General features: G+C 40.0%; 1 protein-coding gene across 8 annotated transcripts in view; it reads right to left on the bottom strand.

The window, feature by feature from the left end:
• Nucleotides 1-19,195, bottom strand: part of limch1b (LIM and calponin homology domains 1b) — a 131,172-nt gene that overhangs the window by 20,395 nt on the left and 91,582 nt on the right. For 5 of the 8 annotated variants that reach the window (XR_014608759.1, XM_084133388.1, XM_084133389.1 and 2 more), the window contains 7 exons: nucleotides 12,901-13,030; nucleotides 12,664-12,818; nucleotides 9,028-9,478; nucleotides 4,833-5,030; nucleotides 4,269-4,353; nucleotides 4,101-4,174; nucleotides 3,907-3,982 (listed from right to left, as the gene is read on the bottom strand). Coding sequence is in view for 6 of the 8 variants with exons in the window: in XM_084133388.1 (XP_083989514.1) it covers nucleotides 3,907-3,982; nucleotides 4,101-4,174; nucleotides 4,269-4,353; nucleotides 4,833-5,030; nucleotides 9,028-9,478; nucleotides 12,664-12,818; nucleotides 12,901-13,030 (1,169 nt within the window). In the remaining 2 variants the exon portion in view is untranslated. Of the gene's footprint in view, nucleotides 1-3,906; nucleotides 3,983-4,100; nucleotides 4,175-4,268; nucleotides 4,354-4,832; nucleotides 5,031-9,027; nucleotides 9,479-12,663; nucleotides 12,819-12,900; nucleotides 13,031-13,576; nucleotides 13,613-19,195 lie in introns of all 8 variants that reach the window. The other 3 variants (XR_014608760.1, XM_084133390.1, XM_084133392.1) reach the window with 1 other exon arrangement.

Below are 19,195 nucleotides of genomic sequence, written 5' to 3'. Positions count from 1 at the left end.
GAGTTTAATCCAGATTTGAGGTGTGGAAGATTCACCAAACACTGAAGCAAATCAGTGACATAAAATCAATCAGAGATACATTGAATATTTCACATAAAAGTTTGATAACTGAAGTTTATCTGCTCATTCAGATATTGATATAACATGTTCATGTCTCTCAGTGTGTGTGTGACAGTGATGTGGGTTTAGACTCCCAATTTGTGATTACTGGACAACGATGTTAACTGAGCGCTGATGTCCAGCTCTAAACACTGACGAGAGTCCTGAACTGTCTATATCTGATGAAGAGGATAAACACCTGAACTGTCTATATCTGATGGAGAGGATAAACACCTGAACTGTCTATATCTGATGGAGAAGATAAACACCTGAACTGTCTATATCTGATGGAGAAGATAAACACCTGAACTGTCTATATCTGATGGAGAGGATAAACACCTGAACTGTCTATATCTGATGAAGAGGATAAACACCTGACCTGTCTATATCTGATGGAGAGGATAAACACCTGAACTGTCTATATCTGATGGAGAGGATAAACACCTGAACTGTCTATATCTGATGGAGAAGATAAACACCTGAACTGTCTATATCTGATGGAGAGGATAAACACCTGAACTGTCTATATCTGATGGAGAGGATAAACACCTGAACTGTCTATATCTGATGGAGAGGATAAACACCTGAACTGTCTATATCTGATGGAGAGGATAAACACCTGAACTGTCTATATCTGATGGAGAAGATAAACACCTGAACTGTCTATATCTGATGGAGAGGATAAACACCTGAACTGTCTATATCTGATGGAGAAGATAAACACCTGAACTGTCTATATCTGATGGAGAAGATAAACACCTGAACTGTCTATATCTGATGGAGAGGATAAACACCTGACCTGTCTATATCTGATGGAGAGGATAAACACCTGAACTGTCTATATCTGATGGAGAGGATAAACACCAGGAGCCAGTTGCACCAACAGGGCGTACGCCTGGTCTTAAGGTAAGTAGGTCTTAACTCAGCATTCTAAGTCCGACCTAAAAGTTACGACCATTGCACCATCCAGGCTTAAGTCCTCTTCTCGCTAAGACCGGGCGTAAATCTTACGCCTAGTCAGTAGCAGGCGTAAATTCAAAATCTAGGCATATAATAGCGTTAATAGCCGTTATCCGATAGATAATGTTTCTATAATAAACGGGCTGCTTCTCGGCGACAGTGGATACCCACTGAAACACTGGCTGATGACGCCTATAATTGCTCCGAGGACTGAGCAAGAACGACGGTATAACACCATCCACACCACCACTAGGTCACTCGTTGAGCGGTGCATCGGAGTCCTCAAGCGCAGGTAAAATCCTTTCCACAGTGTCTGTATCCCTATCCATGGTGCTGATGTAGTGCGGTCACTAGATCACTGAAAACTATATACATGGGCGGCGCTAGGGAGGGGCTAGCAGTTGCTTCATATTTGTTAAAATATTATAATGTTATTTTTTTTAATCTATGTTGGTTATGAAAAGTGAACAGCACGAGTAAGATATATCAATATATCGAGAGACATGGAGCGGGTCAGACATGATTTTGTTTTGTAGAAAGCCTTTCTTTAAAGTGAATTTCGTTTTGGATAAATTGTATCTTAATTTTAATCAATTTTTCAGCATACAATTGCCTGTATTTAATAAATAAGAAGTAAGTTAGGCCTATATAGCAGACAATCATGGAGGCGCCCGCGCGGTCACTTGCACTGCACGTTAACGGGAGCGCGTCCTAAGTTAACGAAACTCAGTGTATGCCTCACACAGACATGAGAAATACATCAAATACACAAAGCTTGAAATGTCTTTAAACGAAATAATTCAAAACGAAAAAACATAGGCTACTCTCTGATTATGTAATCCATGTGCATTTCTCTGTATAGGCGCGTTCACTACGAATATGGCGATCGTCAAAAAAAAATTTTAAAAGTTGAATATTACATATTTAGTGGCCAAGTTTTGCTCATTTATTAATAGTAAAAAAGTGACTGTTTTTGGGGGAGGACCCCCGCCGGTCGGGTGGTGTTTTTTTGCAGACAAATCTTTTTTTGCTTTGCTCAGGAGGTCTTTCCACTTTTTTCTTACATCGCTCTCAGTCCGAAGGCAGCCGGAGTCAGAGCAATCGTTAATCGCCTCTGTTATCTGTCTCCATGTTGTTTGTTTTTTCTTGTTTGTTATTGTATTTGATTGCTTGGCAGTCAGTGTGTGTCTGTGCTGACTGTACAGCTCTATTAACTTTCTTATTTCAATGTCGGTGAAATTTCCTTTTCTTTTTCTTTGCTCCTCCATTGATACGGCTAACGTTACAAGTTAACCAAACAGCGGAAGATAGTTTACAGCGTAACCTAGCAACGCACGCTGCTGGTCAACAACACATGAACGCGCAACGCTAAGACCAGGCGTAGTTAAGCCTAGGCTTAAGTTTGGTTGGTGCAACAGACGTTAGGTCAACTCTAAAGACTGGTCTTAACTAAGACCTACTTAGCAGTTAGGACCAGGCTTAGTAAAGCCCTGTTGGTGCAACTGGCTCCTGAACTGTCTATATCTGATGGAGAGGATAAACACCTGAACTGTCTATATCTGATGGAGAGGATAAACACCTGAACTGTCTATATCTGATGGAGAAGATAAACACCTGAACTGTCTATATCTGATGGAGAAGATAAACACCTGAACTGTCTATATCTGATGGAGAAGATAAACACCTGAACTGTCTATATCTGATGGAGAAGATAAACACCTGAACTGTCTATATCTGATGGAGAAGATAAACACCTGAACTGTCTATATCTGATGGAGAGGATAAACACCTGAACTGTCTATATCTGATGGAGAGGATAAACACCTGAACTGTCTATATCTGATGGAGAAGATAAACACCTGAACTGTCTATATCTGATGGAGAGGATAAACACCTGAACTGTCTATATCTGATGGAGAGGATAAACACCTGAACTGTCTATATCTGATGGAGAAGATAAACACCTGAACTGTCTATATCTGATGGAGAGGATAAACACCTGAACTGTCTATATCTGATGGAGAAGATAAACACCTGAACTGTCTATATCTGATGGAGAGGATAAACACCTGAACTGTCTATATCTGATGGAGAGGATAAACACCTGAACTGTCTATATCTGATGGAGAAGATAAACACCTGAACTGTCTATATCTGATGGAGAAGATAAACACCTGAACTGTCTATATCTGATGGAGAAGATAAACACCTGAACTGTCTATATCTGATGGAGAAGATAAACACCTGAACTGTCTATATCTGATGGAGAGGATAAACACCTGAACTGTCTATATCTGATGGAGAGGATAAACACCTGAACTGTCTATATCTGATGGAGAAGATAAACACCTGAACTGTCTATATCTGATGGAGAGGATAAACACCTGAACTGTCTATATCTGATGGAGAGGATAAACACCTGAACTGTCTATATCTGATGGAGAGGATAAACACCTGAACTGTCTATATCTGATGGAGAGGATAAACACCTGAACTGTCTATATCTGATGGAGAGGATAAACACCTGAACTGTCTATATCTGATGGAGAAGATAAACACCTGAACTGTCTATATCTGATGGAGAGGATAAACACCTGAACTGTCTATATCTGATGGAGAGGATAAACACCTGAACTGTCTATATCTGATGGAGAAGATAAACACCTGAACTGTCTATATCTGATGGAGAAGATAAACACCTGAACTGTCTATATCTGATGGAGAAGATAAACACCTGAACTGTCTATATCTGATGGAGAAGATAAACACCTGAACTGTCTATATCTGATGGAGAGGATAAACACCTGAGGCTGATGTTGGCCAGCGCTGGTCTTCAGCGACACTCACCTGGTTTGGTTCTACATGATTCTGCATCAGATGCTTCTGATGGATTCTGTGGGATCTCCGTTACTAGTTTATTGACCTTCAACCAAATCCAGAGAAATCAAGGTAAAATACATACAGCAAATACATTTATTTCCTCTAGTAATCATAATATGCATATGTAGTATTTAGTCAGTGTATTTTTCTGAAAGCTGAACCTGTGCAGAAGAGTCCGCCTGAATCACGGTCCGCAGAGAGTCACTCATACACGTCTCATCTGTCTGCTCCTCATCTGTGCAGAAACAGCGGTTACTGAGAATATATACAGGATTATGAAGAAGAAGTAGGTGAACTGGAAGATTAATATCTCATAAGAGCTGGCCAACCTGTAACAGTGTCTTCAGGTTTCATCTCCAACACTTCTGTGGACATCGAGTTATCGCTGACCTGCGGGACCGTCGCTCCTTCAGTCTGTGCAGTGTTACACACACTCTTTACTCAGTATAAACTCTCTGTTCTCATGCTTGTGTTGTTCACACACACACAAGAGTGACCAAAAGTGATGTATGGAGGGCATAATTGTTTTCGATTAAACCATCAAAATATGAGGATGGACTCTTATTTTAAATATGAGGGAAGAACGAAACACTAAACTCGGTTAAGGTATGACAAATTATTAGGCAAAAAAGGCAAACTACAGCTAAAAGTTTAATTTTACTACGCAAGGAAAAAGTTAGAAAAACAAAAAGCTGACAGGAAAAAGCAAACATTGACTAAAACATAATCAGTTATTATATTTTGCTAGTTCTATCTTGTTTCATGCATGTGTTCATAATTTCTCTGTATGACAGCCGGGACAAAAATCATGTCACACAATCGACTCCAAGCACAACTACACATCATGCTGACAGAACAGATTTCATATAATATCTGTCCAGTCCTGTCCTCACCTGTGTGTGTTCCCTGAGGCTCTCGCAGCGCCCCGGTGTGTGTGTGCATCCATCGGACACATCGGGATCTGTGAGGTCTGAGTCTGTGTGCTGGAGGGGAGACGAGAGGAACGGCAGACAGTCTTCTTCCCTCTCTCTGTTTCTTCCTCCCTTCTGCTCATCATCCTCCCTTTCTCCATTCACTCGCACCATTTCATCCTGAGAGAGAGAGAGAGAGAGAGAGAGAGAGAGAGAGAGAGAGAGAGATACTAAGTAAACACTCATTTCGCTCATATTCTTCATCAGTTTTTCTCATATTCTTGTAAATTTAAAAATCTTTAAAACAAAGTATATAAACTTGAGAAGCGAAATTGTGTTTGGCAATAAAGGAGCAATTTAAAGTCACAATGAAATCAAAATGGACAATTATTTTTCTTTAATGGAACATTTCAGTGTTTGTTGTAAATGATGTATGGGCGCACATCATTATAGTGTTAATAATCTCGACTCAGAATAAGTTCCTCTTGCAGCATCTCTTCTCTTCTCTGATGATGAGGGTGGGGCTATAACCTGTCACTCACATGAGATCAGCCAATAGCAAACCACAACCATCCAATCAATTCCCCACAGACACAATCAAGCCCCGCCCACATCTGTTCTTGTTCCAGAAGCGTTTCACTCAGATATACGACACTATAGGGAACAAAATACTAGTGTAACTTCAGTTTCATGACAACTTTAGGTTTACTAATGCTACTCACTTATCATACTATTTCATGGATTAATAAATTAATTATAGCTGATTGCATATAATGTAAGCCCTATTTAATTTAGTTAGATTTATACTTGATTTATGTAAAAAAGTATGAAAATATTAACTTACTAATATATAATCTAAAATTAAGTCTTAATATGTCATGATGTCATGCAATTTAAGAAAATATACACTATTTTATAGTTGTTACTGGGAAAAAAAAATCTACTGTTTCTAAAATAATTTTAATTTGCATTTAAAATACATGTTTAGGTAGTTTATCGCAATCGCATCACTGTGCTTTACAGTCAGTCAACAGCTCCTACAAGGAAACCGCTTAATAAACAGACTAAATAATGTGTTCATGACAGTGTCATGTCACTGCAGAGAGGAAGGGAATATGTTTATATGATCACTAGCTCAGCATATAAAACGAGTTGATGTAAAGTCCCTACCATGACACAAAAAAGGTATGTGCGTGTTTTAGATGCGCTGATCTGCTCTGTGTGTGTTTTTGTCCTTCTATGGAGCACTTCACATAGAAAGAACCCATTCACAAACACACTCACACACTCATACCTAGGGAACACTAGCACCCATTCAACACATGCCCACTTTAACTCACAACACTCATTCCAGCCACCAGAGGGCAACATCTGCTATTGTTGGAGTATTCTGGAACACTTCACTTCACTTCTCTTAGGAGACAAACGGTGCACATTCCTACAGCACTGAATTATCCAGGATATTTCTACTCAGTGTGGGTGGTGTGGCAGAGCGCATGGCAGCTGATGGAGTCAGCGTTATACTCCTCAGAGGCTCTTCTACAGCTCTGAAGACAGAGCTCTTCATCAGAACCCTTCATCAGAACCCTTCATATTTCTCTTAAAGGAAACAGAAATACCTAAATGAGGTGATCCTTGACACATTTGATATTTAAAATCGCTAAATTAATGTTGATAACATAGCTCATATCACTTGGTCTTGAGAGAATGATGATAAATATTCATAATATTCATAAAGTTCATACTGTTTGACTTTTGGTTGCAAATTTCTGATCTCTTCTGAAACTCTAGAGGAGACACGTTGCTGAGGTCTATTTACAAGGGATACAAATAAATAAATAAATAAATTCAGTCAAGCAGAAACAAGTAAGAAATTACAGAAAAAATCTCCCAGTGGATTGTCCCTATTATAAGTTATAAGAATGTTGCGTAGTGACATTGGCCCTCATTTATCATTCTTGCGTAGAAACGGGCGTATATGTTGGCGTAAGATTATGCTTACACTCCTCTCACCGCCTGATTTATGAAGCTGTGCGTACCTTTGAAATCCAGGTGTACGCAATACCTGCCCTTGATAAATGCAGCGGCTGAAAACGATCGTCATTAGAATAACACGCCCCTATATATTCAAGTCTCCGCTTCCCCCACGCCCTCATTTTACGCCATGGACACACGGAAGACGGCAAAGAAGAGAAACTTCTCCGACGTGGAGATCGAGACCATCACCAGGGAAGTGGAAAGAAACAAAATTGTTTTATTTGGGAGTTTAAAGAGTGGGAATACGGTGGAAATCCAGTTTAAATAGCTGCTTGGATGAGCAAATGACCTATCACAATGCATTATTTTATAGCACGTGTTTTGAAACAATTAGCATTTAATTTCGTATCACGTCACATGTATTGGGGTGTACAATAGTGATGATGATGTGATGTGGAGTACCATTCATTCACATTAATAATTGCATGACAATTTGTAATATTCTTATTATTATGATTTTTATTATTAATGGAGCTTATTGTTATTTATTACATGGCTTGGTTGAATTCCAATGTAGAATGCGGTGTGTTATTTCTTGATAACACACCGCTGCGAAGTATAACCAGGCGGGCAGGGTTTTCTATTATTTTGAAGGTACCCCCGGGCGCCGCCATTGGCTAGCGGACCCCCACCTGCTGTTAGCATCCCATTGACTCCCATTCATTTTTGCGTCACTTTGACAGCGAATAACTTCACATCTGAGGTGTTTAAAGACTCCATTTGTCCATTATTTATTTCTAAAGAAACACGAAAATGTATAAAAGGCTTCATTACCTTGTAGCTTCTGTTATGGCCCCATAGAAGCAATTTTTGTAAAAATAGGCTAACGATTGCGTCATAACCACGCGACTCTCTGTCGCACAGTAGAGAATTACCGTATGGACAGGAGGAGAAGCGCGCGGGCAATCGGGGGGACGTGGAGGCAAAGTGACAAATTAATCAGAATACATAGCAAACGTTTCTCTTGCTCCTATCTCATGGACAGCTCCTACTCACACTCTCCGTCTCTGCAAGATTCAGAAGGGAATGATTCAGATTTCTCTTGGCACAGCTACTAGAAGACAGACGGGTTGCTCACGTCACATCTACGTCGTCAAGCTCAGTTTGAGTCTGCGCAGTACGCTCGACCCCCAGGAAGTAAGAGTTTCTAATTGACTTCACTTTGTCTCCGTTGAATCCAATGGGGTCGCTGTGTCCATTTCTTTTACTGTCTATGAGTATATCACACCGTTGCCATGAAAAACAGAGCGTTGCTATGGACGCGGAACGGACTATTTTCTTTAGCGGAAGCAATACAATCGTTTTTAAATCAATAAACTCCTTTTTAAATCAATATTTTGTGTCAAATTATTGATTTATTTTGTAGGTAGTCATGTAATAAGCGGGATAATGTATAGCGATTATGATCCAGTTCAGCCTGTCGGGGTTGTTATTCGCTATAACAAGCGCCTCGCTATACATTATCCCTTACTTAGAAGAAGAATGTCGTTATTATTATTATTTGTATTATTATTATTATTATTTAAAAGAAGAAGAATGTCATTTTTATTATTTTGTCAGTCTGAATAATTTTTTGGTCATTGAAAGCCTATCATTACTGAACCCAGTCCGTGCGCACCTGCCGGGCCTAACCCTGAAACGCCAGGTAAAGCGCACAAGCTCGCAACTGAAGGAATACATATGCCTACAAATCAAATGCTTTGGTAAAGTCACACAAATTAAACATTGAAGTCCATGTTGCACAAAAATAAACACTGAAGTTTATAATTACTATGTTGTTGTTTTTTTACAGTGGGTCATAATATATCATATCTTTTAGTTTGTCAGTGCGTTTTGTGGTGTTAGGAATTGTTTTTCTGCAAACGTGCGTACACCACCTCCTGAGCTGGCGTAGGATTTGAGCGTGCCGTACGCCAACGTCCATATTGATAAATCTCAAGGTCACCGTGGTTTTGGGTGTACGCCAGGTGTACGCTGGAAATTTGGTGTACGCACTTTTGATAAATGAGGGCCATTGTGTTACTTTTTACTCACATTCAAAAAAACTTATTTTTTTCAGTCCTAAACTATAGATTTTGTATCAGTTATAAAACCTTTTAAACACTGCTATGATAAATGTTGATTCCTGTGCTGTCTGTACCTTAGCAGTGCTACTTCTGCTCTGTCTGTAAGGTCTCGGAGCCAGAGAGGGAGCTGTCGCATGCGAGCGAGATGGACCTGAAACACACTCCGTATCTCCGACGTTTCCCGGCTCTGTGCTGTACCCCGTCACCGGCTCTGTGCTGTACCCCGTCACCTGTGCTTCCACTGAGGATATGAACTTGGCTGCGGGGAGAGACTGCTGCCTCAGGTACTGCAGCGGGTTTGAGGAAGCACTGAAAGAGGAGGAGATGTCTGAGGAGATGGGGAACGAGGAGTGACGAGTTGGGTCGGCCGACACACTCCTCTCCAGCAGCTTAGGGAGTTTGAGGCGCTCGAGAACGGCCTCACTGATGGTGAAGCGCAGGGCATAACGCTGCAGAACAGAAGCTGCTTCCTCTGGTGTGCGGGCGCTCCGGTAGGCTTCATGCAACTCCTGTTCACGACGCTCCCTAGTGGAGAAAGTGAAATGTCACTAGAGACTTATTATTGTATCAATGATTGAGATCCACTAGCTTACAGCAGTTTTTATTTGATAATTTTGTAACATTACTGACTGTGAAGGCACTGACAGTAATATCACTTACAGTAACATAACCGATATAAATACCATTTAAAGTAACTTCACTTATGTTAACACCACTGACATTAACCACATTTATGGTAACAGCACCAACAGTAACATCACTGACCGTAACACAGGTAACAGTAACCACAGTTATAGTAACATCACTGACCACTGACAGTAACTTCACTGACAGCAAGACATCATACTGTAATGCCAATTGACAAAAATAAGAACTGACAGTAACATTACAGACTTTAAAGCCACTCACAGTAACATCACTGACAGCGACTGCACACACAGTAACAGAACATGCAGTAAAGGCATTTACAGTATCTGTACTGACAGTAAACCCACTGACAGTAACATCACTGACTGTAAAGTCATTGACAGCAATGTCACTAACAGTAACTTCTGTGACAGTCACACCACTGACAGTCTTATGACTAACAGTAATGTCACTGTAACTGTTTACCACCAGTGACAATAACACCACTTACTCTCAAACCACTGACAGCAACTTCACTTAAAACAACAGAGCTGAGTGTAACACTACTGACAGTAATGCCACCAACAGTTACATCTCTTACAGTAACGCCCCTGACAGTAACATTGCTGACTGTAATGCCACCCCAGTAACATCACCGACAGTAACTCCACCGACAGGAACTGCTCTGACAGTAACACCATTGACAGTGACACTACTTACACTAATAGTAATGCCCCTGACAGTAACTGCACTGACAGTAACTACATACAGTAACGACATTGACAGTATTTGTACTGATAGAAATGCCACCACAGTAACATCATCATTGACAGTGACGCTACTGACACTAACTGCAATCACAGTAACAGCACTAACAGTGACATCACTTACGGTAACACCCCTAACAGTGACATCACTTACGGTAACACCCCTAACAGTGACATCACTTACGGTAACACCCCTAACAGTGACATCACTTACGGTAACACACCTAACAGTGACATCACTTACGGTAACACCCCTAACAGTGACATCACTTACGGTAACACCCCTAACAATGACATCACTTACGGTAACACCCCTAACAATGACATCACTTACGGTAACAGTGACATCACTTACGGTAACACCCCTAACAGTGACATCACTTACGGTAACACCCCTAACAGTGACATCACTTACGGTAACACCCCTAACAATGACATCACTTACGGTAACACCCCTAACAGTGACATCACTTACGGTAACACCCCTAACAGTGACATCACTTACGGTAACACCCCTAACAGTGACATCACTTACGGTAACACCCCTAACATTGACATCACTTACGGTAACACCCCTAACAGTGACATCACTTACGGTAACACACCTAACAGTGACATCACTTACGGTAACAGTGACATCACTTACGGTAACACCCCTAACAGTGACATCACTTACGGTAACACCCCTAACAGTGACATCACTTACGGTAACACCCCTAACAATGACATCACTTACGGTAACACCCCTAACAGTGACATCACTTACGGTAACACACCTAACAGTGACATCACTTACGGTAACAGTGACATCACTTACGGTAACACCCCTAACAGTGACATCACTTACAGAAACACCCCTAACAGTGACATCACTTTCGGTAACACCCCTAACAGTGACATCACTTACGGTAACAGTGACATCACTTACGGTAACACCCCTAACAGTGACATCACTTACGGTAACACACCTAACAGTGACATCACTTACGGTAACAGTGACATCACTTACGGTAACACCCCTAACAGTGACATCACTTACGGTAACACCCCTAACAGTGACATCACTTACGGTAACACCCCTAACAGTGACATCACTTACAGTAACACCCCTAACAGTGACATCACTTTCGGTAACACCCCTAACAGTGACATCACTTACAGTAACACCCTTAACAGTGACATCACTTACGTAACACCCCTAAGAGTGACAACACTTACGTAACACCCCTAAGAGTGACATCACTTTCAGTAACACCCCTAACAGTGACATCACTTTCGGTAACACCCCTAACAGTGACATCACTTACAGTAACACCCTTAACAGTGACATCACTTACGTAACACCCCTAAGAGTGACATCACTTACGTAACACCCCTAAGAGTGACATCACTTATGGTAACACCCCTAACAGTGACATCACTTATGGTAACACCCCTAACAGTGACATCACTTACGGTAACACCCCTAACACCGTGTCCTAACCAGACGAGATGCGATAAGATTCCAGTGACAAATAATTTGTCTGTCCAGTCTCGCGGAGAGTGCACAGCACCAGAGAGTAATCTTGATGGCACTCGCAAGAAAATGGATAAATAGCTACATAATCAATTTCACAAATATTACAACATCTAAACATTATTAAAAATACATAGGCTTCCATTTGTTTAATTTCAAGATCTGAGGTGAATTATCCATTGTTGTTTTTACAGCTACAAAGCTGGAGCACTAAATGATATTCAAAGTCACATTACACGCTTTTAACATTAAATAAAGCACATAAACAGTACCAGACATTATCATCGCCACACTTTGTGTTTGTTGTTCCAGCGCGATAAATAGCGCAGGAAAATAGAAACCGTTTCTAAAATAGAATCGTTGCGTGTCGCCGTCGCGGCTGGTTAGGACAAACACTCTGATTAACATGGAGAAGATCCTTTTATCGCACGTTGTGGCGTTGCGTCACGTGTAGTTAGGACACGGTGTAACAGTAACTGCACTGGCAGTAACATCACATACACTGACACTGGCAGTATTTGTACTGACTGTGACACCACTGACAGTAACACTGCTGACTGTAAAGCCATTGACAGTGACACTTCTGAAAGTATCTGTACTCTCAGTAAAAGCACTGACGATAACGGCACTTACAGTAAGACTACTGACAGTCATATAGGTTTGCAATGTTGTGCCAATGGCAAAATTCAGTACATTCAGTACCAAGTACTCTAGCTGATATGACCCGTGGCCATCTGTAGTGTTGGACTGTAATAAATGAAAACAAAAGTGGAAAGTGTAGATGGAAACGGCAGACATACTTCTCCTCCACTATTTCTCTGTACGTCTTGATGCTTTTTCTTCTCTGTGATCCTCCTCCTCCACTTAACAGTCTCTCCATCATTTTCCTCTCCTCTTCTTTTTTGATCAGGTCCTGAGACACACTCCTTCTGCGACTCTTCCATTTGGCCAAATCCTGAAACACAATCATACAATTGCAGACACATTCGGATCCATTTGCTGGATCTAACAGGAAACAAGTGACGAAAGACACTCACGTCCTGCCAGTGGTCTTCTTCCTCTTTCAGCATGTTGTACTGGTTGTGCATGAGCTCATGTCGAACTTGACTATGGGGTGGCAACAAAGAGTCTTCCTCACTTCCTCGCATGTCAATCATGCTCACACTCCTGTTACAGAGATATAAGCTCATTGAATCACTGGTACTTTATCAAATTTAATCAGCTGGTTAACCACTGTCAGCTTTATTATTAAGCAACCAGTTAAAAAGCAGGGCCAGTGAGTCACAGTGAGCATTGATAATTAGCAGGTTGTGCCGCCCATAAGCCATGCATCCAAAGAAAGAAGGGCAGAAGTTTGAACATATGCTGAAAGACACTTTGAAACAACCACCAAATTTATATTATCTTACAAATGGCAAAAACACATAGATTTTCATTTTATAAGAAACACTGCTTGGTTTTCTTAAACGAATTTAGCATATGCAAGTATAAATATATACATCAGATGCAAGTGCTTTAGCAAACATTTGTGGATAAAAGGTTTACGTTATATTAGCATCCCACTCAACAAGCAATACAGCCACATTACAAAGAAGTTCATCCGTAGTGTACCAAAACAAAGTGCTGAAAGCACAGCTTGGCACATGCAGACATTAGTCAGTGTCAGTCCCTGCAAGAGTGTTTTTCACAGCACAGTGTGTTAAAGAGACTTACTCGGGATCATCAAACACACTAGATGAGCGGCTGAATCTACAACAGGCAGGACAAAAGAGCACAAAGACAGTGATTTATGAGGACAATGAAGACCCACAGATAAATAATAAAATAAAAAAATGGCATTGGAAACTCTATCCAAGAAATATTATATATATATATATATATATATATATATATATATATATATATATATATATAAAATTAAAACATAAACATTTGTAGAGATGCTATCTATATGATTGCTTCATTCAAGATAAGCCAAAAGGGGAAAAACCCTCCAAGATAAAGACCACACACAAACACGCACGCACACACGCACGCACGCGCGCGCACACACACACACACACACACACACACACACACACACACACATTAGATATTCATGCTTGTTTAAACAAGTGTTCAGTGCCAGAACTGAATGTGACCTGTTTACCCCTCTGGTGGCCTTCGGTAATTTTGGAATTTTTAATTTTGTTTTTATAGATTTTGTTTACTTCATCCAAATGGTACACAACTTGGTAAAGGTTTTAGCACTTGCTATGTGAACACAAAAACAATCATGGACATGATTTTGAAAATGTTAAATGGTCCTGAAAAAAATAGTCACACTTGTACTCCCTGAAAATGTCATCTAGTGGAAGCGTTTGGTACTGCGGCCAAACAAAATCTTACTGAAAGCAATTTGTTTGAGATATCAATTTCAATTTGGACTTTTTTTTAAACTGTTTGTATTAATGATTTCTGTGTTTTTCCCTATTATTTTATTACGGGATTATTGTTCATTAATTACATTTACAAGTAAACAACTTCATCTTCAAACACATCTTCATGATTTCTTAACATTTGCTTTAGGAAAATCGCATCCCGTGTTTTCATTTTACTTAAAGCCATCAATGATGCATTTATTGAGGTTAGTAACTGTATTATCATTCACAATAAGTATTTACAAGAACACGGCTATTAACAATATATTCACTTATTTGACAGAAATAAATGTGAATTACTAAAAAAGTCATTGTAACTATAATATAATAACATTATAGCAATGCAGGCTGCATATTTATAAATACATTTCATGGAACCATACGACTAATTAATACTTATAAATCAGTGTATAATGGATTATGAGCATGTGCATTGAAAAAGCAAATGCATGACTTAGTAATTATAAAATTAGTCTTTATAAATATACACTCACCTAAAGGATTATTAGGAACACCTGTTCAATTTCTCATTAATGCAATTATCTAATCAACCAATCACATGGCAGTTGCTTCAATGCATTTAGGGGTGTGGTCCTGGTCAAGACAATCTCCTGAACTCCAAACTGAATGTCAGAATGGGAAAGAAAGGTGATTTAAGCAATTTTGAGCGTGGCATGGTTGTTGGTGCCAGACGGGCCGGTCTGAGTATTTCACAATCTGCTCAGTTACTGGGATTTTCACGCACAACCATTTCTAGGGTTTACAAAGAATGGTGTGAAAAGGGAAAAACATCCAGTATGCGGCAGTCCTGTGGGCTAAAATGCCTTGTTGATGCTAGAGGTCAGAGGAGAATGGGCCGACTGATTCAAGCTGATAGAAGAGCAACTTTGACTGAAATAACCACTCGTTACAACCGAGGTATGCAGCAAAGCATTTGTGAAGCCACAACACGCACAACCTTGAGGCGGATGGGCTACAACAGCAGAAGACCCCACCGGGTACCACTCATCTCCACTACAAATAGGAAAAAGAGGCTACAATTTGCACGAGCTCACCAAAATTGGACAGTTGAAGACTGGAAAAATGTTGCCTGGTCTGATGAGTCTCGATTTCTGTTGAGACATTCAGATGGTAGAGTCAGAATTTGGCGTAAACAGAATGAGAACATGGATCCATCATGCCTTGTTACCACTGTGCAGGCTGGTGGTGGTGGTGTAATGGTGTGGGGGATGTTTTCTTGGCACACTTTAGGCCCCTTAGTGCCAATTGGGCATCGTTTAAATGCCACGGCCTACCTGAGCATTGTTTCTGACCATGTCCATCCCTTTATGACCACCATGTACCCATCCTCTGATGGCTACTTCCAGCAGGATAATGCACCATGTCACAAAGCTCGAATCATTTCAAATTAGTTTCTTGAACATGACAATGAGTTCACTGTACTAAAATGGCCCCCACAGTCACCAGATCTCAACCCAATAGAGCATCTTTGGGATGTGGTGGAACGGGAGCTTCGTGCCCTGGATGTGCATCCCACAAATCTCCATCAACTGCAAGATGCTATCCTATCAATATGGGCCAACATTTCTAAAGAATGCTTTCAGCACCTTGTTGAATCAATGCCACGTAGAATTAAGGCAGTTCTGAAGGCGAAAGGGGGTCAAACACAGTATTAGTATGGTGTTTCTAATAATCCTTTAGGTGAGTGTATTTATAGAATAATAACACTTATAAATAAGTACAAATGGAGCTATAATTCATTATAATCATGGGCTTCATAGAAAGTGTTACCATGTTTATTTTTTTTTATTTTTTTTTGGCTGATGCCTTTGGCTTCTCACCAGTAATGATTAAAAATTAAACTAAATATTAAGCTCTTAGATTATTATTGCAGAATAATGTTAAGGTGCCAAAACATGTATTACACATTTTCTCTGCTGGTTTGTAGCAGTTACCATACAATCATCCATACGTGTTCAGTCGGCTTACATGCTGTGTGGACTTTGGCTGGTACTGTGTTGAAGGGACCATATCCATAAAACACCAATTTATAGACAGAAGAGCGCATGATAAAACAGTATTGTTTCAATTTCAGTGTTTATCTAACTAACCCCAATACCATGGGGAATGTCTAAGCCATATTTCATAGTCTCATCAAATTCACCACTTATTGCACTTATCAAGAAGTCAAAAAGACTCTTATAGAAGAGGAGAGCATGAAAGAGAGAGAGAAAAGCGCTGGATGTGTGTCAGTGAAAGTGTGGCTTGCGGTCTCGCCACAAGAAACACACAGACACTGAAAATACAGGCCACCCAAAAAACAAACCAATTATAAAGCCTGAAGTATTCCTCATAAATGTAAATATGGCTGCGAATCCGTCCAGCAGAAGAGACCAAAGGAAACAGAGAGACTCCACTGAAAACAAAACTCAAGCTGAAGTTGGGCTGGAACTCTATTTGTTGAGAGATAATGTTGGAGATAAACCTTGTGTTTTATACAAAACACTCGAATTGAACCCAAAGATCCACACACACTCTGGTCTGAAAGGCTCACAGTGCGTTGAGCGGCGATGGGCGAATCAGGAGATAAACTCCAACACTTCACGCTGATATGAAACAAAATAACTTCATGGGTTTGAAGAGTCAAAAACAAGTAGAGATTTTACAAGAGTCACCGCTTGCCTTTGGTTTCTCTGATAAACTGAACTATTTTGTAAGGCCATAACTGATGATTTAACTAGAGCATTTATTTATCTTATGTTTTCTTATTTCTCATGTCTCATTCACAACAGGACATACAGTACAACATCTTCAGTGAACTTCTGTCTGCTCTCTCTCTTAACGCTGTCATTCAGTGTAGGGAAACATACTGGACATCAGAACCACATGTCCTGACCAGACGTGACAAGATAAAGCCACAAGCAGTAAAAGCCATTGAATCCTACAGGTCTGCTCTTCTTTAACCCGTCCTGCATTTTTCAGCAGGGATCCCAGTACAAATGCACTTACAAAGAAAAATTATTAAAGGAACACGCCGACTTTTTGGGACTTCATCTTATTCACCGTATCCCCCAGAGTTAGATAAGTCCATACACACCCTTCTCATCTCTGTGCGTGCCGTAACTCTGTCTGACGCACCCACCGCTAGCCTAGCTTAGCACAAAGACTGGAGGTAAACGGCTCCAGCTAGCATACTGCTCCCAATAAGTGACAAAATAACGGCAACATTTTCCTATGTAAATACACAACATGTAAATAGAAAATTGTTGCCGTTATTTTGTCAATGTTTTGCCAATGTGTGAACAGCTTGTAGCTAAACTTAAACTAACTTCCTAGGTTGTCTATGAAAGCCTGTCGACTGATTTTTATGTGAAGGACTCGGGACGTTTTTGCCGGGAAATTCAAAAGATGTGACGTTTACACATTTACACAGGCTCTCTTCTGTTCAACGACACATGAAACTAATGCTTATACAATGTTCAGGGTAATGCCGAAAGAGCTGTTCTGTCCTGTAACGTCAAAGAACAGTAATGTGTCGTGCAAAGAAAAGGGATTCATTTAAACTATAGTCCCACACTGCCATGTTCAGTCTCTTGTGCAGCAGTTCCCTGAACGGCCACTGGTGTCGCAAATTAACAAGGGCTTCTGAACTCTACATACAGCTCTTTAAGTTAATCCACAGCTCTTAAGAGATGGACACTGATCAGTGACTCGCACACAGATGCCATGCCTGCTTACCATCATCCTTAATGCCAGATCTCAGCACTGAACGCCAGCCACAAACACACACACACACACGACACAACTGACACACACGACAGCCGGAAAACCTCCAGCTGCACTTCCAGAGAATCTCTGGCTCAGGTTCTGTCAACAACTGCAACACCAAACTTATTCACTTCAGGTTGTGAAACCATGTAACTTTTCCAGATCATATTATAAAAATCCTCTGAGGAATATAAACATTTCTGTCATACTTAAATCAGAAACTCAATTCTAAGAGCTTTTGAATAGTAAAAAAAATAACTAAGCCAAATATATGTGTACTAGTTTTACTGAAATGAGCCAAAGAAAAAAGATCAAAAAGATCTAAACAGATCTTATACTTTATGAATATCAGCCGCGGATTTATGTTGTTCTTCTCCACCAAATTTACAGTATCTAAGATGTTAAAGACTGTCAAGACTAGGGGTGGGCGATATAGCCTCAAAATTATATCACGATATTTCAAGAATATTTGCGATAATGATATTTATGACGATATAGAAAAAAAAAAATGTAGACAATTTAAATTTTTTATTACTTTTATCTCACCTAAATGTTTGCTCACTCAAGAGTTTACACAACTCAAGGAAGCTTGATTTTAATCTTTGAATTAAATTGAAAAAAAAGTAGCAAAAAATATATACAAAATAATAAAGATACAAATAAAGAGAAAAGTTTTTGGGTAGGTCTAACACTAGTATTCAGAAATGCTACAGAAACTGAATAAGGTAATCAAATGTAAAATAACACTGATAGTCCTGACTAAATTAAATACATAGGCTATTCATTCTGATTCCTTACAATGAAAGCTATCTTTTGTTGTTTTGACGACAGCATTAATGACAGACACACATGGCTGCTGTCACTTTTAGAGCTAGTGCCCCGGATACATTACTGTTATACTGTCTGTCAATCTGTCACACGCGTTTTATGCTTATTTCAGACATAACCGACTGTTTACGAATATGCTAACCATGACCGGAATTTTTACACAATTTTGCGTGTTTTTTCCCCCGTTAAAGCGATATAATCCAAGAAAAAGAACTTTTGTTACTCGCGAGCTGTTTGTGAGACGGCTTTACTGTAGCCTATGTATGCATGCAGAGTAAACATCTCTCAGAGAGCGCGCGAGAGTACTGAATAGTTT

The sequence above is a fragment of the Abramis brama genome (genome assembly GCF_963993115.1).
Source record: "Abramis brama genome assembly, chromosome: 13".
NCBI classification, from domain to species: Eukaryota; Metazoa; Chordata; class Actinopteri; order Cypriniformes; family Leuciscidae; genus Abramis; species Abramis brama.
The sequence above is the reverse complement of the archived record's forward strand: the minus strand, read 5'-3'. Positions and strand labels throughout refer to the sequence as shown.